This window comes from Taeniopygia guttata, chromosome 30 (assembly GCF_048771995.1).
Source record: "Taeniopygia guttata chromosome 30, bTaeGut7.mat, whole genome shotgun sequence".
NCBI classification, from domain to species: domain Eukaryota; kingdom Metazoa; phylum Chordata; class Aves; order Passeriformes; family Estrildidae; genus Taeniopygia; species Taeniopygia guttata.
This window is the reverse complement of record NC_133055.1, coordinates 5,233,309-5,259,183: the sequence shown is the minus strand read 5'-3', so window position 1 is coordinate 5,259,183 and position 25,875 is coordinate 5,233,309. Positions and strand designations below refer to the sequence as shown.

Sequence of the window (25,875 nt, the reverse complement as noted above, 5' to 3'; positions counted from 1 at the left end):
CCCCAGTTTGCCTCTCCTTTGGCCCGGGCCGGGTTCCCCCCTAGAACAGCGGCTGGGAGCAGCCGAGAGCCCCGCGCTGCCCATCCCGACCTGTCCCGGCTCCATCCCCGCTCCTGCCGCGGGCTGCCGGGGCTGCGGGAACGGGAACCGAGGGTGTCACTGCTGCTGGGGGAGGAGGAGGAGGGAGGGAAGGGCAGGGATGAAGGAGGAGCGGGAGGTGGGGATGGGGAGGAGGAGGAGGAGGGGGTATGGAAGGGGAGGGATGGAAGAGGAGAAGGAGGTGGGGATAGCGAGGGGCAGGAGGAGGAGGAGGAGGAGGAGGGGGTATGGAAGGGAAGGGATAAAGGAGGACAGGCAGGAGGGGATGGGACACAGGAGGAGGAGGAGGAGCGATGGAAGATGAGGGATGAGGAAGCAGAAGGCAGTGGGGTTAGAGAGCAGGAGGAGGGGGAAGGAAAAGGGCAGGGAGAGAAGGGCAGGGATGGAGGAGGAGCGGGAGGTGGGCTTAGGGAGGAGGAAGAGGAGGAGGAGGAGGGGGGATGGAAGAGGAGGGGCATCAGGAAGAGGAAGAGGAGGTTGAAAGGCGGATGGAGCAGAGCAGAGAGAAGCGCGCGGTCAGCCCTGCCTGAATTCGCAGCCCCCACCTGTGGGATCATCGCCCCCCATCCCGCAGGTGAGCGGGGAGGGGGTGCTTGGGCCAGGTCTCCTGGGGGGTGCCTGGGTCGGGTTTTTTGGGGAGATGTTTGGAGAAGGAAGAACTGCAAAGCTGAGCGGAAAAGGCCCCTTGGGGGGACTCCTTGGAGCCCCTGCAGCCCAGAGCAGGGAAGAAGGGGAGAAGGGAGCCCGGGAGCCCAAACAGCCCCGGCACCCCTGAATGGGAAGAGCCAAGAGGGGGGAGCTTTTGGGATTGCTGGGACTCCCGGCAGCCTGGGGAGGGCGGGCAGCGAGGAGAAGGGGGACCCCCAATCCAAGTGTGACCCCAGCAGCTGGGACAGGGGAAAGCCCCGAACAGCAAAGGGGAGGGAGCAGGGACGAGGAACTCCTGGGAGGCTTTTTCAGGGCTGGATCTCGGTGTTTAGGAGGTTTTTATGGAGCCCACGTTGCCAGGGACTTGTAGAGATGGACTGGGACAGAGGGAGCTTCCAACTCAACGTGCTCATCCCTTTTTTTCCCCAAACCAGGATTTCCCATTCCCAGCCCTTGGGAGGCTGGGAGGAAGAGGAAGAGCCTCTCCTTGTCCTTCCTCCCGCAGAGCAGGAGCTGAGGATGGAGAGCAGGGAGGACAAATCCCCGCGGCAGAACCTGGTGGAAGAGGCCGTTTTGAGCGGCTCCAGGGCGCAGGAACCCGACAGGGAGGAAAAGCCCCGGAGATCCCGCACGAGGAGGGGCTGCAAACGCAGATCGCGGGGATCTGAGGGGGAAAGACCCACCCTGGGCCGGGGAGGCGGCCGGAGATGGAGCCAGAGCTCGGAGCTGGGGGTCCCTGAGCAGCTCCATGATGGGGAGAAGCCCCACAAGTGCTCGGACTGTGGGAAGGGCTTCAGGTGGAGCTCTGACCTGATCGTGCACCAGAGGATCCACACTGGGGAGAGGCCCTACAAGTGTGGGGAGTGTGGGAAGAGCTTCAGCCACAGCTCCCACCTGATCGTGCACCAGAGGATCCACACTGGGGAGAGGCCCTACGAGTGTGGGAAGTGTGGGAAGAGCTTCAGCCACAGCTCCCACCTGATCGAGCACCAGAGGATCCACACTGGGGAACGGCCCTACGAGTGTTCCAAGTGTGGGAAGCGGTTTCAGACCAGCTCCCATCTCCTCCAGCACTATTGGGTTCACAGAGAGGAGAGGCCCTTCTGCTGCCCCGATTGCGGGAAAGGATTCAGGCAGAACTCCACCCTCATCCAGCATCGCCGCATCCACACCGGGGAGAGGCCCTACGAGTGTGGGGAGTGTGGGAAGAGCTTCAGCCAGAGCTCCAACCTGATCAAGCACCAGAGGACCCACACTGGGGAGAGGCCCTACGAGTGTTCTGAGTGTGGGAAGAGGTTTCAGACCACCTCCCATCTCCTCAAGCACTATCCGGTTCATACAGAGGAGAGGCCCTTCCGCTGCCCCGACTGCGGGAAAGGATTCAGGCAGAACTCCACCCTCATCCAGCATCGCCGCATCCACACTGGGGAGAGGCCCTACGAGTGTCCCCGGTGTGGGAAGAGATTCTCACAGAGCTCTCACTTGACCAAACACCAACGGAGGCACCGGTAAGGGAAGCCCTGTGAGTGCCCCGAGTGCGAGAAGAGCTAAACTCCATCCCCAACTGGAGGACCCACATTGGGCACAGCCCTGGTGACCCACATTCCCTGTCATCCATGTTGGGAACACACCTGGCTTCTTCTCCTTTTGTGTTGGCCTTCATTTTTTTCTCTTCTCAATCTCTCTGCACTCCAAAAGCCAAGAGGGATTGATCTTTCACCTCAAAACCACTCACATCCCACTGAAAACATCTGAATTTTAACCCACAGATGCTCAATCCCACCTCAAATTGCTTGTTCTTACCACAAAAAAACTTAATCCCACACCAAACTCACTCGAATCCACAGCTGCCAGGGTGAGATGGGTTTGGGAGGAGATTGGGAGAAGTGGTATCCCAACTTGGAGCGGTGGGATAGGGATTGTGTGGGGCTGGGTGGCTGGGATGTATTTGATAGCAAATAAAACTTTCAGACTTACTGATTTCTTTGCCGTTCATCTCCAGTCCGTGGCAGTTCTGTTTTTCAGGGCACCACCTTCTCAGCTGATTGTGTTTGTGTCCTCCTTTCCCTTCCACCTCTCTTTACCTGTTCTGTTTCTCTCTCTGTGTCTCCCTTGACCCAGGGGACCTCCAAAGACCCTCCCCCAATTTAATTTCTTTAGGGACCACCAAAGATCCTTCCCTGATTTAATTGAATCCTCCTCTAATTTAATTGCCCCCTCTGCCCCCAATGACCCACCCCTGATTTTTTAATTATTTTATTTCCCAATTATTATTTTAATTCTTAGTTCAGGAGCTGAAGTTATGGAGGCCAGCAGTGAAATGTCTCTGTAGGATTTTGCTCCACTTGGCTTTCAGCCCCTTCTCAAGAGCTTTGCCTTCGAGGGCAAAGGGAATGTCTTTTCCTGGCTGGGAGCTGAAATTCCAGACCTCTGGAATGTGTGCAGGGTCATATAGACTGGGATCAACTAGAGATTGGGATCAAATATGCACTGAGATCCTGTGGTCTAGCATCAGCTAAGGACTGGGATAAATTAGGGACTGGGGCCCTACAGACTGGAATGAACTGAACTGGGATCAAATATGGACAAGGATCAAATATGGACTGGGATCCTATGGACTGGTATCAACAAGGGACTCGGATAAAATAGGGACTGGGATCCTACAGACTGGGATCAAATTGGGACTGAGATCATATGGACTTGGATCAGCTGGAGACCTGGATCAACTACGGACTGTGTTCAAATAGAGACTGGGATCAGATGTGGATTGGGATCCTATGGACTGGGATCAAATATAGACTGGGATAAAATTGGGACTGGGGTCAGATATGGACTGGGATCATATGGACTGGGATCAAATATAGACTGGGATAAAATTGGGACTGGGATCAGATATGGACTGGGATCATATGGACTGGGATCATATGTCTTGGGGAGGCTCAAATAGGAAAGCCTTATAAATATGACTGCCTGGCAAAAGGTTTAGAAAATACAGAGACTGAGATGGTAACAAGTTGTGACATACCAAACCGTAGTTACTGCACAAGTAGAACACAGTCGTACAGCCAGGATGAAGACAATCCCCCCTTCTGGTTGAACAATGCCCTTACCTATAGGTAGGTCCAAGGGTCAAATGGACTGTTGGATCTCACCCCAATGTATGGTTCATCCCACACCTGTAACCCTCCCCTGAAGCATCAGGAGTCTGTGACCCCATTGGCCCAAGTCTTGTTCCAGCCCACCTTGAAGCCCCTGACAAGGAGTCCCTGAGGAGCCAGACGCTCTCTTGGAACTTCCCTTCTCTTGGAACTGCCCCTCTCCTGGAACATCCTCTTGGGATCCTCTCTTATCTCCCTCTACCCCTTGCCTCTCCCTTCCCCCATGCCCTCGGGCCTGCCACGGGTCAGGTCTGGTGACTCCAAGCAGGGCCTTTCACCCTCTCTAATAAACCAGATATTCTAAGGGCAGCCTCCAGAGATCTCTAGTCTCCATCCACCCAAACCGTCCTGGAGTCCAGCGTCCTCGCAGTATGGACTGGGATCAACTAGGGACTGGGATCAAATACGGACTGGGATCAAATATAGTCTGGGATAAAATAGGGACTGGGATCAAATATGGACTGGGATCAAATACGGACTGGGATAAAATAGGGACTGGGATCAAATATGGACTGGGATCAAATATAGTCTGGGATAAAATAGGGACTGGGATCAAATATGGACAGGGATCAAATATAGTCAGGGATAAAATAGGGACTGGGATCAACTAGGGACTGGGATCAAATACGGACTGGGATCAAATATAGTCTGGGATAAAAGAGGGACTGGGATCAAATAGGGACTGGGATCAAATAGGGACAGGGAACAACTAGAGATTGGGATCAAATATGGAACTGGGATCCTATGGACTAGGACAAACTGGACTGGGATTATATGGAATTGAGATCCTATGGAACAGCATAAACTTTCTAACATGACGCATATAATATTCATTGTAACACTTGCAAAAAGCCAATCATAAATATGCTTTTGTCACAATCTCTCCTCTTATTCTTTATAAATCATTTGGCTTGAGCAATATTTCTTATCCTCTTGCATTCTTTGGACTCTGTTGGTAATCAAATAAAACATGGGATTAAACAAAGAAGAAATATCAAAACACTTGTAACACATAAAAGGAAGAATCCTAATTTCTTCCACCATCCCTTTCTCAATACATTACCCCACCTGTTAGTTTTTAACATTATTTTCTGTTCGGTTGTTTTTAGACTGATACCAGGGTCATAATTTTTTTCTGATATCCTTTGTTTTTTCCAGGACGACGCCCTCATTGCCATCTATTTTCAACAATCTGTACACCCCATTCTTTAGCCAATAAATAGCGTAAAGCCAACCTATTTTAGAACACTGCAGTTATAGTTTGGCTTTGCTGACTCAATATTAATTCCAGTGCCTGAGCAGCTTTGTTTGTTATCTCCTCTATAACTGCTTGGAGTCCTGTAATGCGATGCAGTATATAATTTGGGGTTAATACAGAGCTAGACTGCTGTGCTGGTTTTCCCTTTTTTTTTTTTTTTTTTTACAAATTGTCTCTTTACCGAATCTTGGACTATATCTCTAAGATCAAATGTAAAACAAATCCATCTCTCTCCTTTTGGACATTCCATGCCCCAAGTATTACTACTTTTTCCTTAGTTCCTTGTAATCCAATATTTTCCCCCATTTTGCCTGCAGGTACTCAGTTTGGGTGGGTCTGTGGCTGTTGACATGGGTGTGTGTAACAAAAAGGAACTTTGGTTCCTTTCCATGTAATACTTTCTGTAGCATTTGGGACACGATCTTGCTGGTATCTCAGAAGGGAAAAGACAACAAATGAGAGACAGAAACAGGAATGACAGAGGTCTGGCATGGCTTATACCCCCACCTCCCCTGCCTATGGGGTTGCTTCCCACAGCAGGTACGTGTGATCTTCTCGGTGGTGAGCACAGTGCTCAGTCCAGGCTTGCCCTCTGTTTCCCTTGTCACTCCTTTTTACTCATTTTTTTAGGCAAGTCCTTTTCGACACTCCTTAACTGTGGTTTCCCACCGTTCCTCAGGTATCTCTCAGTCCACAGGCACTGATAATTCCCATCCACAAAACAAAGTTATTACTTCAGTTTTTGAGTTCTTTCTGTATAGGGGATTGATTCAGTACTCGATACTTCTTGCAACGAGAACACAGATTTTGTGAACTACAATGACAATTATTCTCATAATTTAAACATTCACTTATAACCCAGCTGCCATGTCCAATATGAGGATGAATCACATAAAATATACAGTACAGTACTGATGGCAATTTCCCTTCTTCCCTGCACAAGCCACAGGCTGAGGCCAGGCTATAAGAACTCTTTGACTGAAACACTCCTGATCCTCCTGTTTGAAGTGGCAGTGTTCCTCTGCCAAGGAGGTGTCGGAGGCGTCTCAGGGTTTATTCAGGCCGGGCTTAGAACCAGTGATGCAAGCTTTGCCTTATTTCTCAGTGAGGTGTTATTCTTTGTACCTGCCTTGGATCATTTGGGTCTTCCCAAACCATTACCACCCAGTCCTGGTTGGAATTCAATTTGGTATCACCCAGTTTAGATGTGATAGTCCATTCCTCAAGTTTCTTCACAAGTCCTTTGGTTTTGCTGGCATGAATTCACCCTCTTTCCGTGGTTTGGATTGCTGCTTCAGTGGTACCTGGAAAGGATTTCTTAATAGCACACTGTTAAAAGAAAAACAATACTGCATTAACTTTTACCATTAGTTTTCTTTAAAACTTTCTGAGTTTAACTAAACTCTTTTTCTACAGCCACTTCTTCTTGTATCCAGCTGTGTTAAGCTGCAGAGACCAATTCTTCTTCCTGTGAGCTATAATTAGTTAAATAAAAAAGACCAGGCCAATTTTAACATGAGATGTGATACATCTCTTGCCTTTTACTTTTTGGGTAACATTTAACTGTTTTAGTCTTACAGGCTTTTAGTCTTCAGAACAAAAGCCTTCTCTTCTTAACAACAGCAATCAGAAAGAAAAAAGAAATCTTGCTTAAGACAATAAACCACTTTGTGAGAGTCACAATCTCTGCCTTGATCTTATCTCTACTGGTGATCCTGTTCACAGCCTTGGGTTTAACTCTGTCCTTCCCCACTTCCCCCCCTCCTTGTTGTCACTCTGCCTAGCAGGAATGGGGGAGAACTTACAGATAGCTGTGGCTGAGGGGACCTTGGGGGTGTATTTCGCTCTCCCCTTCGCTCTCTTTCTCTCTCTCTCTCCCTTTCTATCTCTTTCTCTTTCTTTTTCTCTCTTCACATTTCAGCAGCCACATTCCAATATCAGTCCACTTTCTAACATTAATCCGACATCCTGGAGAGGTGAGTCTGCCAATCACCTCTCCCCCCTTTTTCAACTTCCTTACAAAGTAAATTACCTTTTTTATGCGTGTTCTGCAGGAGTGTAAATCATGGCACCCTTCACCAAGGCTACCAGCCACTCACAGCTGACAGTGCAAAAATAAAGACTTATTTTGCTATCACAATTTTTCCATTCACAAGTTTGAAAAGGTTGCAGGAACAAAGTAAACAACAACTTACTTCCAAAGTGACCCTGCCTGCACCAAAACAAATTTAAGGCAATGCTAGTTAGTGCAATGCAATTTGCAAGGAAGCCAAGGTTTGATTTGGGAAGGGCATCTGAGGACACAGAGCATGAGTTTTACAAATCTGTATTTTGAAGAGGGAATGGACAAAATATGAATAGAGTTGAGGGCAGGGGGAGGACAGCAAGTGAGGAATTTTTCTCTGCAATACTCTCTTTTCGACTGCCAGGAAACACTCTAACACTCTCTCCAAGGAGATAAAGAAAAGCTCATAAAAAACAATCTACATTACATATACTACCATTCATCTACATTTACTCACTTTTATTTTTCACTAACTCTCACATACAACAAGAAGATACTTTTTACTTTCAATTAGTCTACATTACGTATCTACACCCTGAGTGCTGTTGGAATGTTAATCCCTCAACCCAGCAGGTTTGAATCCTGGATGCTCTTGGGCACTCTTATCCCTCAATCCGGCACTCCACGGGGTTCCTCTTCTTCCTAAGATCCAGTCCCAGTTTCTCTGGGAGGGATTCTCTCTTTTTTATCACTCACTTGGTCTCTTTACTGGCTGTTTTTCACATGAAAAAGACGAAAAGCAGCATGAGAGACTACAGCAATCACTTGGCAAGTCTGGGATACCCAGCAGCTTCTGTCACACACATTCATTCCCCCCTTATCCGCCCCATCCCAACAAATACTCACCTATCCTTTGTCCTTGGGTCTTGGATCTTCGTGTACACTTTAGTCTTGGGGCTAATTACTGTGGTTTTAGGGAATGCTTTCCCTTTTCTTTGTTTTATTGTCTCCTTTTGCCCATAGATCATAACCTGTGTCTGGTCACACACCAGGGGAACAGAGCGAGGCTGCCTAAATAGGGCAGGACCCGTCTTCCTCACCCTGACTCTCCCAAGGCCCCAGCAGAGAGGTGTTAAAAACCATCCTTTGCTACCATAATTGTGAAAAACGCCAATCACTTGGCTGTTAAATTTTTAATAATAAAAACATGGTTATTAAAATAGTAATAGAATTAGAGTAATAAAATTTAGAGATAGGACAATTACAAGACAATAAAAAGCAAAGAATTAAGGATGTCCAGATGCTCTGGGGCACTTAGGCCACAACAAGCATACCTTGTGAACAAAGGAATCACCCTTAAAACTACACTATTGCATATTCATATATCCTTCATGGTTATGCATACATTCTATTTAAAACAAGAAACTCTGTCTGTTATATGCCAACTATTTCCTTTAATCCCCATGGCCTCTTCGAGTCTGAGCAAGGCCTGAAGAAATTAGATTCTTCTGACAAGAAAACCATAAATTCCTCTTCTTTGGAAGATTTAGGTGTTCTGTGATGGTTATGTCAAAGCGAGTATGTCATTCCTTAAAAGAAAACCCAGATACATAGTTTCTATTTTAACTACTAAAGCTTCAATTTAACTACACAACTACATTTACAGTACGATTAAAATGTTAATACAGCACTACTATTCAAACTAACATATGTGCATTTTTCACCTTGGGCGTCTGGTGGAGTATCCCCGGAAAGTGCCCATCTCTGCAGGGAGCCCCGTGTTTTCAATTGTAAATTAGGTCTTTCTTTCTCTGTCATCTGTGGTTTCCAGTCTTTCCCGGCTGGGTCTTCAGGTCTTTTAAAACTTTAAGAATCTTTTTCTACTAGCACAACTGACTTAATGTATATTTTACATAATCACGAATTATTCCATAATTTATATTATAATGGGGCTGCACAGATCTCCCTGCAGGTCCGTGGAGATGCAGAGATCCCCCCGCAGGTCCGTGGAGATGCAGAGATCCCCCTGCAGGTCCATGGGGATGCAGAGATCCCCCTGCAGCTCCATGGGGATGCAGAGATCCCCCTGCGGGTCCGTGGGGATGCAGAGATCCCCCTGCAGCCCCTGCAGGAGCCAGGCTGGAGCTCGGGGATGCCTGAGAGGAGGCTGTGACCCCGTGGGCAGAGGGGCCCCGCTGGAGCAGCCTGGCCTGGCAGGACCGAGCCCGTGGCACAGTGACCCACGCTGCAGCACTTGGAGGGGCTGTGCCCCAGGGGATGGACTCGGCTCGGAGAAGTTCCTGGAGAAGTCTCGGCTGGGAGAGAGCGCAGGGTGCAGCAGGGAACGACTCCTGTCCCTGAGCAGAGGGAGAAGCCGCGGGGGATGAGCTGAGCACGGCCCCATTCCCTGTCTCCTGCCCTGCCGGGGGAGGAGGTGCAGCTGGGAGCAGGGAGCCGTGGGGAAAGCTGCATTTAAGGCTCTGCACTGACTTCTCCTCATCCTGCTCTGAGTCTTTGGAGTTTTCTGCCAGAAATCTCTCCCCTCCCCCGCTCACCCACAGGGCTTTGGGCAGGTTTCCCTTTTTGGGGGCAATCAAAGCGAAGCACCGATGCACTAATGAGGGGCAGGAGAAGGGAGGCTCCCGGGCTTCCCGCAGAGCCGGAGGCACGGAAGGCGCAGGGCCGGGAAAGCCGTGGCGGGAGGTGCGGAGAAGTTTGTTTGTGTGGGCAGCTCAATCCCGCCTCGGGCCCGGGCCCGTGCCGGGGCTGTTGCTCATCTCCGGCTTTGCCCTCACGCAGCGCGGGGGGCCCTGAGAGCGCGGGGCGAGTCTGGGCCGTGCGCAGAGCCCGCCCCCAGCTCGCTGCCATTGGCCGCTGGTGCCGTCAGTCGTGGTTGCGGCGCGCTGATTGGTGGGAGCGGGGCGCAGCACGGCCCCGGCGGCGGGCTGAGGGCGGCCGTGGGCGGGCAGCGGCGCCATTGGCGCCGGGAGCGTCTGTGCGGGCCCGGGAGCGGCGGCAGCGGCCGGAGCGCGGTGAGGCGGCGTCGGCGGAGCTCGGAGGCGGCCCCGGCGCAGGTGGGAGCCGCGCTGGGTTCTGCGGGGGCTCGGGGCTGGCTGCGGGCGGAGGGGGCGGCAGGGGGCTGCGGCGGGTCGGTGGTGCCGTGTCCGGCCCGTGCTGGCCCCGGGCTGAGGGCGCGGCGGGAGCGGCTGCCCGCGGTCTCCTTCCCGCCGGGGCCTGGGCAGGAGCCGCTGCCGGAGCAACGCTGGCTCGGACCTGCTGCTGTGGGTAGGACCGAGGGGGCTGCCCCGCGGCCGGGAGCGTGCGGGGAAATTCCCGTCGCCGGAGGTTTCTGTGGCCGGAGGAGAGCGAGGAGTCCTGTAAAAGTGACTTTATTGCCGAGCAGGGGGAGAGGCCGTGGGGCATTTGCCGTGCGCTCTCTGCCATGGTTGTAGTCCGCAGCCTCCTTTTTATCCTCATTTTCCCGGCCGCATCTCCCTCTGCCTTTGCCCACGGGCTGAGGTCCTTGGAAGGTTCAGACTTCCCGATGTGCCTGCTGCCTGTCCTCGTTAATATGCACCCTCCTTTTGTATACCAGCCGATATTCCTGGATCTCTTAAGCCTTTGTTCTTCTCCTCGAAGTTCGGGAGTTTTGCGGGACTTTGAGAAATTGTCTGGGTCAATTTGTGAAATTTATTGGAACTGATGGTTTCCCCCGTTACTTCCTTATCTACCAGTGCCTGGCCCTATCTCCAGGCAGATTCACTCCTTGACTCTGTTTTGTTCTTCCCGGGTCCTCTTTGGTTTTGGGATTATTCTCGGTGCCCTCATTCCCTGTCCTTTTGTGGCCCTTTGTGGATCAGGAGGCCTGGCTGCCACCTGCATCCCCTGGCTCAGCTGCTGGATGAGCTGCACTGCCAAGGTGTGGAGCATGGTAAAAAGATGAGAGTTGCTGCAGCACAGAAGAGGAGAAGCAGCATTCGTTTAACCCCTGGTGTGCCGGGGAGCCACGAAAGCGTGTCCCATTCCCATCCTTTTTATGTTTGGACCAATACATAAACTGCTCTCCTTTTTCCTTTGTTATCTTTCTCAGCACTTTTTCCTTGTCATCTCTTTGCCCACAGCAGTTTGAGCCATTTAGGTTTGCACAAACTTCCTTTTTTTTTTCTCACAGATAATCTGATCCCATCCCCTGGTGAAATGTTGTGTTCCTCTTTCAGTGGATTGATCAGCAGGAAGGTCAGGAGCTGGAGCTGTCTGGGTGCTTCTTCTTTTGTGGGCAGCTTTTAATCTAATGATGCCATTGAAATGATAAATGGGTTCTCTGCTTCCTGATATGAATTGGTTTGGATTCCCAGGGGCTGGTCTGTGGTGTTGTAGGATTTGTTCTGGTGGCTCTTCATCTTTTCCCCATTTCTGGGTGCTCCCTCAAGCTGGGGCTGCATCAATTGACCGCATTTTTCTAAATACATCATCAAATACTTGAATTCCAACTAATTTCCCTGAACTTGTTCTAGCAAAAGCCCCAGTGCTCTGATACACCCTGTACAGCACAGACAGTGGCAGTAGATGTTGGAGTGGGCAGGGGGATGATCCCCCCCTTATTTTAGTGAAGTTTTCACAACATTCTCCATTTGCTGTTTCCCTTTGCAGCCTCAGCCATTTCTGTTTCAGCGTCAGATCCTCACCATGGGCTCTGCCTTCAGCCATGCAGATTCCATCTGTGCAAGCAGGCAGAGCTTGGTGTGAGGGGCAGAGGGAATCAGCCAATTCCTGCCCCAGGCAAGAAGAGCCAGGTACATTGTCCCCACTCTGCCCCAGCAGTGTTAATTTGCATTTCTAATGCTCCTCTCCTGGGTGCCTGGAATGCAGCTTCTCTTCCAGAGCAGCCTTTAGCAGCCTCACATGTGCCCCCCTAAAACCTGCTGGGTTTTTTTCCCCTTCAAATCCTCTGTTTAATGTTTATGAGTTAAAAGGGCACCTTTAAATCTCTTCTAGTTTTGCAAAATGCAGCCTAAATGTGAATGTCAAAAAACCCTGACCAAAATTTTGGCATCGCTAAAAGTGAAACAAGAACACACAAAAAAGTTCCAAGGCCATTAATTTTTTTCTCATTCTTCTCAGAGTAAAAACCCATTCTCACATCCCTGACCAAACCTAACCAGCGATATAGAGGTAGGATTATTTTAAAAAATATTCTCATCCTATATACTTTGCACTGAAGCTGCAGGAAAAAGAAAAACTCCACCAATATTTTTTTTGTTAGAGTAAAGGCATTTCTTGATTCTGGCCAGGATGTGCAACAAAAATCATTCCATGCCCACATAGCCCGGGTGTGCAGAGAAAATCGTTCCATGACACGTGGGTTTTACTTGATTTTTCCCTAACTTAATACAGTCTAAAGCAATCTAAATCCACTGGTTTAATGTTCTGTAGTTGTGCAGATTTCTTTGCTTCAGCTGTTGATGAGGTGGGAAGTGCTGGATTTCTTTCTCAGCCTTTTGCAGACCAGGTGTCTGCAGCCCTGGCAGTGTCTGGGGTAGGTGTTGGTTGCTGTTTGCTGCTGGGGTTGATGTTTTGCTGCTGGGTGTTATCTTTGTGGGTATCTTTTGGGCCATTCCCAGTGTGTTGAGGTGTTAAACTCACCTCCATTGGGTGGTGTAACATCCCTTAAAAAATTCTTTAACATTTCTTTCCCCGGGGCCAAGGCAAAGCAAGCCTGAGTAGAGAAATGAAAGGTTAACAATGTTAAAGTCTATGAGCTGGTGTATTTTGCATCAATGCCATGGCAGGCAGGGCAGTGTGTGAGTGTAAGTGAGAGCCAGAGTGGAATTGTCCCGTGCTCTTGCCCAGCAGCTGTGGCAGGGCAGGCCCAGAGAGCGCTGAAGCTGCAGCAGTGGCAGCAAGGGCTGTCCCCGGTGGCTGGAGCTGCCAAAGGAGGGTGGCCAGGCCGAGGATTTCAGCAGAGGATGTGTGGGCAGGCCCAGGGCCTTGCCCCGCTGTGGAGCCCTGGCTGCTGCTGCGCTGCCTTCAGTGCAGCTCAGTGGGGCCTCCCATCCTCCTGCTGCAGGCGGGAAGTGCAAATCTCCGGGGCTGCAGAGACCTGGAGCCGAGGCTGAGGGGTCCCCCCGTGCTCAGCTGTGCTGGCGGCTGTTTCTGGCCTCGGGGCCACTTGGCACGGGCCACGCCACTTGGCCACCAGTGGTGCTGCTCTGCACTCCTTAGGCAGGAGCCAATGTCCTGCTTGGATGTTGGCAACAGCAAAGTGCTAAGGCAGGCTCTGTGCCAGCCCAGCTTCCTGGGGGAGAGATTGCACCAGAGACAGGATTCTGGCCACAGACTGCTTTAAATGTGCATCCCTTATCTCCACCCTGCACTAGGTGGAGAATTCCCAGGGTAAGGAATTCGCGAGATCAATTCCAAGGGGAAATGATTGAATATCTGCCTGGGGTCTGTTGCCTTTATAAAGGACAACCAGGGACCTGGTTCAGATGGCAGCATGGCAGCCTGGTCTCGGCCGGGCTGCTCGGGCTAATCAACAGACGCATACACCAATGTGGCAGACGGTTGAAAAGCGTTTATTATCCTATCTCGTGGGTTTAAATAGTTTTGGGGGTTTTTGCTACGTCAGAGGGGGGTTGGGGGTCTCAGAAGTTAGTCGGGTAGTGGAAATTTACCAGGGCAGGTGTGGCTGCATTCTTCTGAGGCTCCTGGGGTCAATAGATAGCGTGGGGGAGAGGGAGAGGGGGAGGGGTCTATCTTTCCGTCACACCCCGTGATCTTCCGCTCGCCTGTCCCTTACCTACCACATCTCCCCCCTCCTTATCACATACAAAATGAGGTAGTCGTAGGTATAGGCACTGGAGTGAGGTACAAACTTGCAACTTGTTAAGGAAAGGGTGGTTTAGTAGATCTGGGTAGATTTTTTAAAACTACTTCTGAAAGCGAAGAGACTGATTTCTCTAGGTAGGAGGTGATTTTCTTGATCTTCTGCAGGTCTTCGTCGATGGTCATTTGCAGCTGAGAGAGTCCGTGCTGTTGGGTTGCGATGGCTGAGATACCCGTGGCTGTGCCAGCTGCTCCTAGGCTAAGCAGCATTGCGATGGTTATACTTGTGATGATTTCCTTTTTGTGGAGTCTGTTAGGTTCTTTGAGAAGATGGTATGTCTTTTCGTCTGAGTGATGTAGGACCTTAGAAACAATTAGAACTTGAACACAGAAATCGATAGAGTTATTAAACTTGGCAAGGAACATATAAGGATTTATTCTGGATCACTGGCAAACTCACAGCCCAGATGCAGGTGGGGTTATTCACTTGTTGGTTTTTCTGTCAGGCTTGACAACTTTAGTGCAGAAGTTGTCTTTCTGCTTTGCTAAGGTTGCATTGCTAGAACATCTGCCCTGTCCTGTGGTTTGACTCAGGGTGATTTTTCTGCGGGGAGTGTCTTACTTGCACTGGTGGGGGGTACTGGCTGTGGAGTAACTGAAGGGGGTATTTAAAGCAATGCCTTCGCAGAAAAGTGGGTTTAGCATCATAGCAAAACTAATAGGGGTTAGTTAGGTTTGATTTGGTTTCATTTAGGGTTAGTAAGGTAGCTTCTAAACAGGCTGGCTATGTGGAACACGAAGGATGGGGTATTTATTATGGTGACTTTTTTGAGCACCTTGTTACTTAATAGATGTTGCACGACCCACTTAAGTAGCTGATGAGGGTAGTGGCTTGGGCTAGCTTGTTTTCTTGGCCACAAGCCTCTAAACAGCAAAATTGCATGAAAAAAGACACTGTGTATGTTCGGATCTCACCACCGTGGGATTCTCAGGTGTTGTCTGGCAGTTTGGTGGTCTGTCATCTCCTTCTGGAGCAGGGGTGTGTGTGTCACTGGGATGGTTCACCAGCGTGTCCTGCAAACAGAACTCACAGCCTCTCATTAGTTTTGTTTTGAGGGTCAGGTTCGGCTGGCAGCAGTGGGTGTGCAGCAGTGGCTCTCATAGTTTCACCACGTGGGGGTCCTGACTGCCACAGAGGCAGCACGTCCCACACATCCCCGGGGGCTTTCTCCCCACTTTCATGGCTAGGGCCACCCGGGGGTCCCGTATCGGGGCGTCTCTTGCTGACTCTGCGGCACGCGCGCCGTTATTTGCGGTGCAGGGAGGCTGGGTTCGCCCGCGCGCTCCCCCCCCCCCCCCGCCCCCGGTGTGTCCGGGGGCCGGGATCCGCATTCCTTGGCGAAACGCCCTTCTCTCCCGCAGCTCCAAGGGGTAATGTGACCGCTTTTCGGTGCGGCTTAGAACTCTATTTGGTTTTGTTTTAAACTGTGCTGGTTTCGTATCTTTTGTTTTGGGGTCCTGGTCAGCCTCCGCCGGCTCCTCCGAGCCGGTAGAGCTGTCGCCAGGCTCTGCGCCGGAAGTCAAATGCCAGGGCACTTCCGGGGCTCCGCGCCGTTTTGCCCGGCCCCGAGCTCGCTCCTCCCCGTGGGGGTGGCGCCGCTCCCGCCCCCCCGGCTCGCCGCGCCCCCCGCGGGGGGTGGTTTCTCCCTTATATGGTGGCGGCGCCCGGCGCGGCCGCTGATTGGCTCTCTACCCTCTGCCGCTCTCCGCCTCTTTCTCCCGCGCACGCGCGCCCTTGAAATCGCGCGGTTTTTGAGTTTTCACGCCGAGATTACCCGCGCCCCGCCCCCCTCTATGGCACCCGGCGCCATTTTCAAAGGGCTGGGGCGGCCACGCGGCCGGGGCTTCTTCCTGAGCCGCGGCTTCCGCGACTTTGGCTTCTCCTGTCAGCTCCTGCCAGAAGCGCTCCGCGCGCCGCTGCATCTCTGACAACGGATCGCGGACCGTCAGCGGCGGCGGGACGGAGGAAGCCGCGGTTTTGTGGCGGGGGTTTTTTGGGGTTTTTCCGCGGCAGGGTTTGGCGCCGCTCCGCTCGGAGCGCTGGCGGGGAAGCGGCGCGGAGCCGCGGCCGGGTCCGGGTCCCGGCGGGAGCGGGGCTGCGCCGCTCGGAACGCGCCGCTTTGGGCTCCGGCAGCAGCGCTCCCCTGTGCCGGGCTGGGCTCAGCTCCGCGGCGGGGCCGGGCTGGGCTCTGATCCGGGGAAGGGGGTGTCACGCTGTGCCCCCCCGGGTCTCCGTTCCCGGGCGGACTGTCCCCAGGGACGGTCTGCGCTTCCGCCCCCGTCCCGAGCCCGGGTCTAACTAATAAACACGTACGCGCTGCACTCCGCGTCTCTTGCTTTTCTATTGCCTTGCGCGGGGTTTTTTCTACCTTGCCCCGTGCCGTAACGCTCTTGCCACTGCCTGAGGATTTCGATTCCCCGGCCAGCGAGGCTGTACACTGTTCCCATATTTCCGGATGCATGGCATCCACTGAGCATTCGGTTGCCTCAGGCTCAAGCAGCCTTGCTATAGCAAGATAAAAGTCCTTGAGCTTAAATTCGATACTCCATTGCTCACAAATCATACTCACGACCCATGCGACGCTGCCTATGACGCTCGCGGGTCCCGGGGACGTCTCCCCTCGCCAAGATACGGTTTGACCGTTCCGGCCGCTGCTCCCGTCCAGGTGTATCCCGTCCGCCGGGGGAATTTTTCCTTTTTTTTTTCACTCTTTTTTCCCGGGTTTCGGCACCAGTATGTTGCCTTTATAAAGGGCAACGAGGGACCTGGTTCAGGTGAGGCAGCACGGCGGCCTAGCCTCTCCAGGCCGCTCGGGCTATCGATAAAGACGCTGGCACCAATGTGGTGGACGATCGAAAGCGTTTATTATCTCATCTCGTGGGTTTAAATAGTCTTGGGGGTCTTTGCTACGTCAGAGAGGGGGTTGGGGGGGTCTCAGGGGTTAGTCGGGAGTGGAAAGTTACCAGGGCAGGTGTGGCTACATGCTTCTGGGGCTTCAGGGGTTAATAGATAACGTGGGGCAAGGGAGAAGGGGAGGGGTCTATCTTTCCGTCACATCCCGTGATCTTCCGTTCACCTGTCCCTTACCTACCACAGGCCGAATTGATTCCTTTTTCTGCAATGGCTTTGACAATTGACTGTACATCTTTTGGGTTTATCGGGGTATATACCCTTTGTTGGTTCCCCTCCGGGCCGGTGAGCCTCACCGAGAAGGCTTGTATGGCAGCCGCTGGGGACCATTCAGCACAGGCTATTTTTATTTCTCCCCAGTCGGTAAACTGGGCTGGTTCAAATCGTAGTTGTCTTCCGGTGCGGCTTAGAGCTTTACTTGGTTTTGTTTTAAATCGCGTTGGCTCTGTTTTCTCCGTCTCGGAGTTCCAGACGGCTCCTGGCAGCTCTTCCGAGCTGGCGGAGCTGCTGCCGGGCTCCGAGTCGGAAGTCAAGTGCCAGCGCACTTCCGGGGCTCGATGCCTTTTTGTCCGGCTCCAAGCTCGCTCCTCCCCGCAGGGGTGGCGCCGCTCCCGCCCCCCCGGCTTGCCCTGCCTCCTGCAGGGGGAGGTCTCTCCCTTAAATGGTAGCAGCCTCAGGCGCAGCTGCCGATTGGCTCTCTGCCCTCTGCTGCTCTCCTCCTGTTTCTCCCGCGCACGCGCGTCCCTGAAACCGCGCGGCTCCCAGCTTTTCACGCCCCTCTCCTTGGCGGCCAGCGCCATTTTCAAAGGGGTGAGGTGGCGGCGTGGGTAGGGTCTCTTCCTGAGCCGCGGTTTCTGCGCCTCTGGCTTCCCCTGCCAGCCCTCGCCGAAAGCATTCCGCGTGCTGCTGCACTTTCGGCAACGGGTCGCGGACCGGTGGCGGCGGGACAGACGGGGAAGCCGCGGTTTTTCGGGGGGCTTCCGCGGCGGGGATTGGGCTCTGATCCGGGGAAGGAGGTGACGCGCCGGGCCCCCCCGGATCTCTGCTACCGGGCGGATCGTCCTCAGGGACGGTCTGCGCTCCCGCACCCACCCCGAGCCCGGGTCTAACTAATAAACACATAAGCGCCGCGCTCCATGTCTCCTGCTCTTCTATTGCTCTGCGCGGGGCTTTCTCTACTTTGCCCCATGCTTTAAGGCTCTTGCCACTGCCTGAGGATTTCGTGTCCTCGGCCAGCGTGGCTGTGCATTTTTCCCATATTCCCACATGTAAAACATCCACTGGGCGGTCAATAGCCCCAAGCTCAAGCAGCCTTGCTATAGCAAGATAAAAGTCTTTGAGCTTACACTCGATACCCCATTGCTTATAACTCACACTTACGACCCTGGCGATGCCGTCCATGATGCTCGCGGGTCCTGGGACGTCTCCCTGCGCCAAGATACGGTCTGACAGCTGTGGCCGCTGTCCTTGTCCAAGTATACTCCCGCTACCCGAACAAATTTCTCTTCTCCCGGGTTTCGGCAGCAGATATGCTGCCTTCATGAGAGACAACGGCGACCTGGTTGCAAGGCGACAGCACGGCAGCCCGGCCTCACCCGGGCTACTCGGACTAACGACACACGCTGACACCAATGTGGTGGACAGTCAAAAGCATTTATTATCTTATCTCATGGGTTTAAATAGTCTTGGGGGACTTTGCTACGTCAGAGGGGGGTTGAAGGGTCCCTAGGGTTAGTCGGGAGTGGAAAACTACTGGGTTAGGTGTGGTTACATGCTCTGGGGTTAATAGATAACGTGAAGCGGGGAGAAGGGGGAAGGGTCTTTCTTTCCGTCACATCCTGAGATCTTCCGTTCGCCTGTCCCTATCTACCACACTCCAGGAACACCTGGATGCCTCCTGAACACAGCAGGACCCCCCAGGAACACCTGGATCCCCCCAAATAACACCTGGGACTGCACAAAACCACCTGGACCCACCTAAAACCCACCTGGACCCACCCAGGGACAGCTGGACTCGCCCCCCAAACTCACTGGGCCCCCCAGAACTCACTGGGATCCCGCTAAAACTCACCTGGAACCCCCTCTAAATCCACCTGGGACCTCCAAAACCAACCAGGACTCCCCCAAAACCCACTTGGACCCACCCAGGAACATCTGGCACTACCCAAACTCATTTGGACCCCCCAAAAGCCCACCTAGAGCCCCCCAAAATCCCACCTGGCCCCTCCCTCGTGACATCACAGGTGTGGTCCTGCTCCCCCACTCCCCTGGGTTTGAATTTTTGGGTCGATTTGTGTCGATTTTTGGTTTCCATTGATAAAAATCTATCCAGGGGCGGGGCCAAGGCTCATTTGGGGTGGGGCTTCAGGAGGGGGCGGGGCCAGAACCCTGAGCTGGGAACTGGGAGGGGCGGGACCTGAGGGGGCGGGGCGCTCGGGAGGCGTGTCCAGCAGCAAGGGGCAGGGCCAAAACACGGGGTGGGGTCTAAAGAGGGCGTGGTCAGTGTCTGGGGGTTCGTCCTGCCGCTCCCCCCAAATTCCCCCGGACCCTCCCTCACCGCCCCTCCCCCACCCATGGGACACACCCCGAAACCTCCCCAGGCCCTCCCTCCTCGGCCCCCCCCGAGCTGTGTTCACCTGGGAACCCCCACCTGGGACCTCCTAAAGCTCCCCTGCACCCCTCCAAAATCTCCTCAGGACCCCACAAACCTCACCTGGGACTCCCAAACCTCACCTGGAACCCCCCAAACTCTCACCTGAGATGCCCAAACTTCTCCTAGGACCCCCAGACCTCACCTGGGCAGCTGGGAAACCCCAAATCCTTGGGAATTCTCACCTGGGACCCCTCAACCTTCACCTGGGACCCCCCAAACCTCACCTGGGACACCCCAAACCCTCACCTGGGACCCCCCAAAGCTCACCTAGGACCTCCTCAAAATCTCCTCAGGACCCCCCAAAAGCGGCCAAAGGTGGGGCGGGGCCGGGGCGATGACGTCACCTCTTCCTCTTCCCCCTCTCCGGCCCTGCCATGTTCCCGCGTGTCCCCAACTGTCCCCGGCCGTGTCCCCTCCCCGGAGTGTCCCCAGCGGCCATGGAGCCCCGCGAGGTGCGACAATCCCGGCGGGGGGGCGGGAGGAGACAGGGGGGACACGGGGGTGGCAGAGGGGACAGAGGGGTGGCAGAAGGCACAGAGGGGTGGCAGAAGGGACAGCAGAACACAGGGGTGGCAGGGGGCTGGAGGGGACCGAGGGTGGCAGGAGGGGACAGGGGGGGAATGTGGGGGATGAGGGGGTGACAAAAGAGACAGAGGGGACAGCAGAGCCCTCCAGGGAGGGGACAAACGGGACCACAGGAGGGCACAAGGGCCACTGTAGAAGGCCACAAGTGCCACCAGGCCCCTGACACCTCTCCTGTCCCCTCCCCAGCTGTCCCCCCACCAGCTGCTGGAGGCGATGGTGGCCATGGTGGCCACACTGGGCGAGCTGGTGGCCACCCTGAGAGAACTGATGGCCACCGTGGCCAGGCCGCACAGGGACGTGCTGCTGGCCATGTCCCCAGAGTTCCTGCGGGTGGCTGTGGGGACCTTGATCTTTCACCTCCAGGACGCCCTGCGTCACTACCGTGTCCCCTCCCTGGGCCACCGCCCTGTCCCCTCCCTGGGCTGGAGCCTGGCCAACCTCGGGGACACCCCAGGGACCACCTGGGCCTGTGTGAGAGCCCTGGCCAGCGCCAGGCGTGTGCTGGACAGGCTCATGGACAGCTGGGCCCAGCTGGCCAAGGCGGCCACCGAGCTCCGCGACGCCTGCAGGGATGCGGCCACCGGGAGGGGACAGAGGCTGGAGCTGTACCTGGGGCTGCTGGGGGACTTGGTGGCCGCGTGTGACAAAGCCACCGCCTTCCCCCAGGAGCTGCAGCGCCGGCTCAGGGACATCGAGGCTGCCCTGCAGGGGACAATGGAGGTGTCCCCTGATTTCCGTGCGGCATAGGTGGCCACAGCGGCCGAGGCTGAGCAGCTGTGGGAGGCCACTGCCCGCCTGGCCATGCGTCACCTGCTGGGGACACTTGGGGACATCAACACCCTCTTCTTCTGTCCCTCTCCTGGCCACGGTGGCTGTGCAGTGGCCGAGCGTTGCTAAAGAGCCATGGAGGACATCCCGAGGCTGCTGTGCACAGAGCAACATCACCACTGGGCCGTCATCAGGCCGCTGTCACCTCGGCAGAGACTCGGGGACATTCTGAGGGCACTTTGGGAGCACTTGGGGACACTTTGGGAAGGCGTGTGGCGACGCTGGTGGGGGCGGGGGGGTGAACGAGCCTCCCCTCAGTGCCTTCCAGGAGACCCGGCTGTGATTTGGGGGCCGGGGGGGTCCCCAGGCAGCCCCCGCTGCTGAGCACTGACCCTGCCCCGGGTGGTGCCGGGACCCCCCAAAAACCGCACCCGCACCCCCTTCAGTGCCCCCAAACCCCCCTCAAGCACTGACCCCCCCTCACCGGGCACTGGGACGAGTGGAGACCCCCTCTCGGTTTTCTGGTGGTCGAGATGGCCCCGAGATTGTGAAAAGTCCTTTTCTCCCAGCCCGCATGGGCAGAGAAGGAGTCGAGATGCGGAGCTTTGCTTCTCAGGGCCGTTTATTTTCCCTTTTCTCTAACAGCTTTGTCCGCTCTGCTGAGCTCTGTCTAGCAGGTCGGTCTGTGGCAGTCTCCCTGCCCTCAGGGCGCTGTTTGCCTTCTACACTAAAAACTACCTGTACTGTGTTTACAATAACGTGCCAATATCTATCATTTATGTTGGACAGTGTGTCTCTACCTTCAACCAACAGAAAAGTGTCACCATCACAGCAAGACATGGAGGGCAAAAAGAAGGAGAAGAAGGTCAGGACACACCCAGATCCCTCCACCTTGTCCCATTGAACCCCTTATTTTAAAATGTTAAAATTCTACTTTTCCACCCCGTGTTAATTCACCTACCACACTACTCAAACCCTTGTGCCTTGTAATTCCCCATACATAGTTGGCAATTTTCTCCAGGGGCTAAAACCAAAGCCACCGGTGTTCTTGACACCATGCCAAGGTCTCCGAGGCTCCTGCCAGGGTCTCGAGCCATCCAGGGCAGCCAGAGGGATGTCCTGGATTCTGACACCCCCAATTACCGAGCAGTGGGAGCCCCCCGGGCACTGCCCCCCCCTCACCAAGCACCGGGATAGGGACCGGACCCCCCTCGAACCCTGGGAACCCCACAAGCACTGGGACCCCCCAGGCAGCGCCACCCCCGTGCACCGGGACAGGGACCGGGCCCCCTCGTGCACCGACCCCGCCGAGCACTGGGCCCGGACCCCCTTTGTGCCCCCCATCCATGACGGAGGTTCCATCCCCTCTGCTTTGACCCCCCCAGAGCCGCGGGACCCCCAGGAACAGTGCAGGGACTGTGGGGGACCCCAAGGGCTGGGGGGGCACAGGGGGTTCACCAGCACTAGGGGAGTCCCTTAGGGTTTGGTCCTTTCCCCCCACTGTTATCTCCCAAGGCCCACTGTTATCATCAGGGTCCCCCCCAATTTACTGGGACCCCCCCATTCACTGCTTCCCCCCTTCACCAAGCCCCCCAAATGGCTGGGAACCCCCAAGCTATGAGGCCCCCCCGCCAGTGCACCAGGACCCCCCACTCACCTCCCATCCCCCATCCATGGGAACCCCCCCAAATCGCAGCAGCACAAGGAGAAGCCAACACCTTTCCCACATCCAGCATGGATCACCAGGACCACGGATCAGCAGGGCTCTGCCCCACAGGGGTCACTGGGGATCATCCAGCCCAAATCCTCCCATGGGGGACATGGAGCACACCAAGCTCTTCCCTCACTCTCTTCACTCACTCCAAGCTCTTCCCTCACTCTCTTCCCTCACTCCAAGCTCTTCCCTCACTCCAAGCTCTTCCCTCACTCTCTTCCCTCACTCCAAGCTCTTCTCTCACTCTCTTCCTTCACTCCAAGCTCTTCCCTCACTCTCTTCCCTCACTCTCTTCCCTCACTCCAAGCTCTTCCCTCACTCAGGCACTCACAGGGCTTCCCTTACTGGTGCCTCCGTTGGTGTTTGGTCAAGGCTGAGCTCTGTGAGAAGCTCTTCCCACACTTCCCACACTCGTAGGGCCTCTCCCCGGTGTGGATACGCCGGTGCACGGTGAGGTGGGAGTTGCGGTTGAAGCCCTTCCCGCAGTCAGAGCAGAGGAAGGGCCTCTCCTCTGTGTGACTCCGCTCATGTACGAGGAGATGGGAGCTTCTCTGAAACCTCTTCCCACACTCGGGACACTCGTAGGGCCTCTCCCCAGTGTGGATGCGCTGGTGTGTTCTCAGGTATGAGCTCCGCCCAAAGCTCTTCCCACATTCCAAACACTCATAGGGCCATTCCCCAGTGTGGATCACCTGGTGCTCGATCAGGCCAGACATGTGTCTGAAACCCTTCCCACACTTCCCACACTCGTAGGGCCTCTCCCCGGTGTGGATGTGCCGGTGCACGGTGAGGTGGGAGTTCCGCTTGAAGCCCTTCCCGCAGTCGGGGCAGCGGAAGGGCCTCTCCTCTGTGTGAATCCGCTCATGTACGAGGAGATCGGAGCTGGTCCGAAACCTCTTCCCACACTCCCCACACTCGTAGGGCCTCTCTCCTGTGTGGATCCTCTGGTGCCGGATCAGGTTGGAGCTCCGGCTGAAACCCTTCCCACATTCCAAGCACTTGTGGGGCTTCTCCCTGCCATGAGGCTTCTCCACCAGCTCCGAGCTCCGGCTGGATCTCCGCCCGCCTTCCTGGCTCAGGGGGGCTCTTTCCTCCCCGTAGCTCCCTGGGCTGGGTTTGCAGCTCCTCCTCCTGCAGCATCTCCGGGGCATTTCCTCCTCCTCCATCCAGGCACACCCAGGGAATGAAAAATCCTGGTTTGGGGAAAAAAACAAGAGGAGAGCACCTTGGGCTGGAGGTTCCTCCTTGCCCAAGTTCATCTCAGGAAGTCACTGGGAATCTTGTGTCTGTAAGCAACTCCAAAACACCAAGATTTAGCCCCAAAATCCCACAAACTTCAAGATACAGATCAAAAACTCCCCAAACATCACAACTCAGCAAAAACCTCCTCCAAAACATAAAGATTCAGCTGCCACATAAAACCAAGGCACCAACATTTAGCCCACGAAAGCTCAGAAACACCAAGATTCACCCTGAGAAAATCCTGGATCCCTTGGCACAGTCACCTGCTGCATGTGGGGGGAGAAATGCTCCTGGGGCTGGGGGGAGGCTGCAGATACAGGGAGGGGTGGAACCTTCTGCTGCTTCCTCTTTCTGCTCCTTCTCCTCCTCCTGTGTCTCTCTTCTTCCTCACATTCCTCTTTCTCCTGCTATTCCTCCTTCTGCACAATCCCACCTTCTCCTGCCACCTGCATCGTTTGACCTCAAGCCTGCTTCTCCTTCCCTTCTCCTCCTGCCCCCAGGCCCAGCACCCACTGCCGGCTCCCTCTTCCCCCCAGACCCACAGCATCCCAGCCGAGGGGCAGGGATGGAGCTGGGGCAGGTCGGGCTGGGGCAGCGCTGGGCTCTCGGCCGCTCCCGCCCGCACTCGGTCCCCACTGCAGCCGCTCCCGCCAGGACAGCGCGGGGGGGCCCGGCCTTGGCGCTGCCCCACTCCCACCTCCCCAAATTCCCCTCGCGGGGGCGATGGGGCCGAGGGGGGGGCGCAGGTGGGGTCCAGGGGGGGAACGTGGGGAGCTGCGAGTCTGCCTGGCAACTGGTGAGTCATCAGCGCCGCGGGCTCTGATTGGCTGAGCTCTGCCTGAGGGCTGCGCCTGCAGCAAAGAGGGGACACCCTGCTCCAGGGGGGATGTCCCACAAACGGGGGACCCCCATGAAAGGAACAAGAGCAACGTGTCTTTTCAAACAGATGCTCTGAATCTGCTCGGAGATAGGGCCAGGAACCTGTACAAAAGGAAGTGACAGGAGAAGCCTTGGTTTCAGAAAATGTTATTAATTGATGACACAGACTGCTGCTCAGCCAAGGTCCTCCTCTATTCATGAACTTCCAGAAGAACAACAAAGACTTAACAGAGCCATGAATATCATTTGCTATATAAAAGCAGGGGGCATATTAAGGGAGTATGTCGTAGGTGGATTGGGAAGTCTGTAGCTCACAAGTGCTTCAGCCAGTGGGGAAAGCAGAGGGAGATGTGGCCAGGAGAATTAGGATGAAATGGAGGCTGTGTCCTCCAACAATTGGAGAGATCCCATGGGGAATGTCCCATGGCCGCTCCCATTTTTAGAAATGAAATTAGTTTCACAGGACTCCTCTGTCTGCTTTGTGGACAGAATCCTCTGGTGATGTCAATGTTTCCGCACACCCTGGGGCAGGGAGTGCAGCTGAAGGTGCCTCACCCACTTTGGGTGATCGGCTCCCTTGGCTGGCGGCGGCACCGGGGATTGATTGGGGACCCGGGAGTGACCAGGAGACAGACGAGTGACACATCGGGGGGGGTCTGTGAAGAGTCAGCAGGGAGAGAGCACTGAAAATCTCATCAGTGAGTGCCCTGGGATCTTCGGGGAGTGAACATGGCAGGGCACCCATGGAGGGGAGAAAAGGGAAAGCCACAGAGGGGTCCTGACCAAAGGGAGGATGATCCCAAAATGTCTCTGAAGGGTCCCTTGGGAGAATGCTGAGGTAGTTTGCACATTCCCCCAGAGGTAATTAAGGACATGGACACCCAGGGGGGACAATAAGGGAAGGGGAGAAGGGATTTGGACAACAGGGGATGGATGGTGTTGGTGTGCTGGGAAGGGATCAGGTGAAGGGGAGTGTGCAGCAATATGGTTCAGGCAAGAAGCAGCAGGAGGAATCTATGCGGTAAGAAAATGGATGATGGCAAAGAGGAGGAACAGAAAAATACTCAGGA

The 25,875-nt window shown here is 54.6% G+C and overlaps 1 protein-coding gene across 1 annotated transcript in view; it reads left to right on the top strand.

The window, feature by feature from the left end:
- Positions 1-25,875, top strand: part of LOC100226816 (uncharacterized) — a 1,189,242-nt gene that overhangs the window by 915,751 nt on the left and 247,616 nt on the right. Inside the window, 1 exon segment of the mRNA XM_072919754.1 lies at positions 1,519-2,042. Within this exon segment, the coding sequence (XP_072775855.1) occupies positions 1,519-2,042 (524 nt within the window).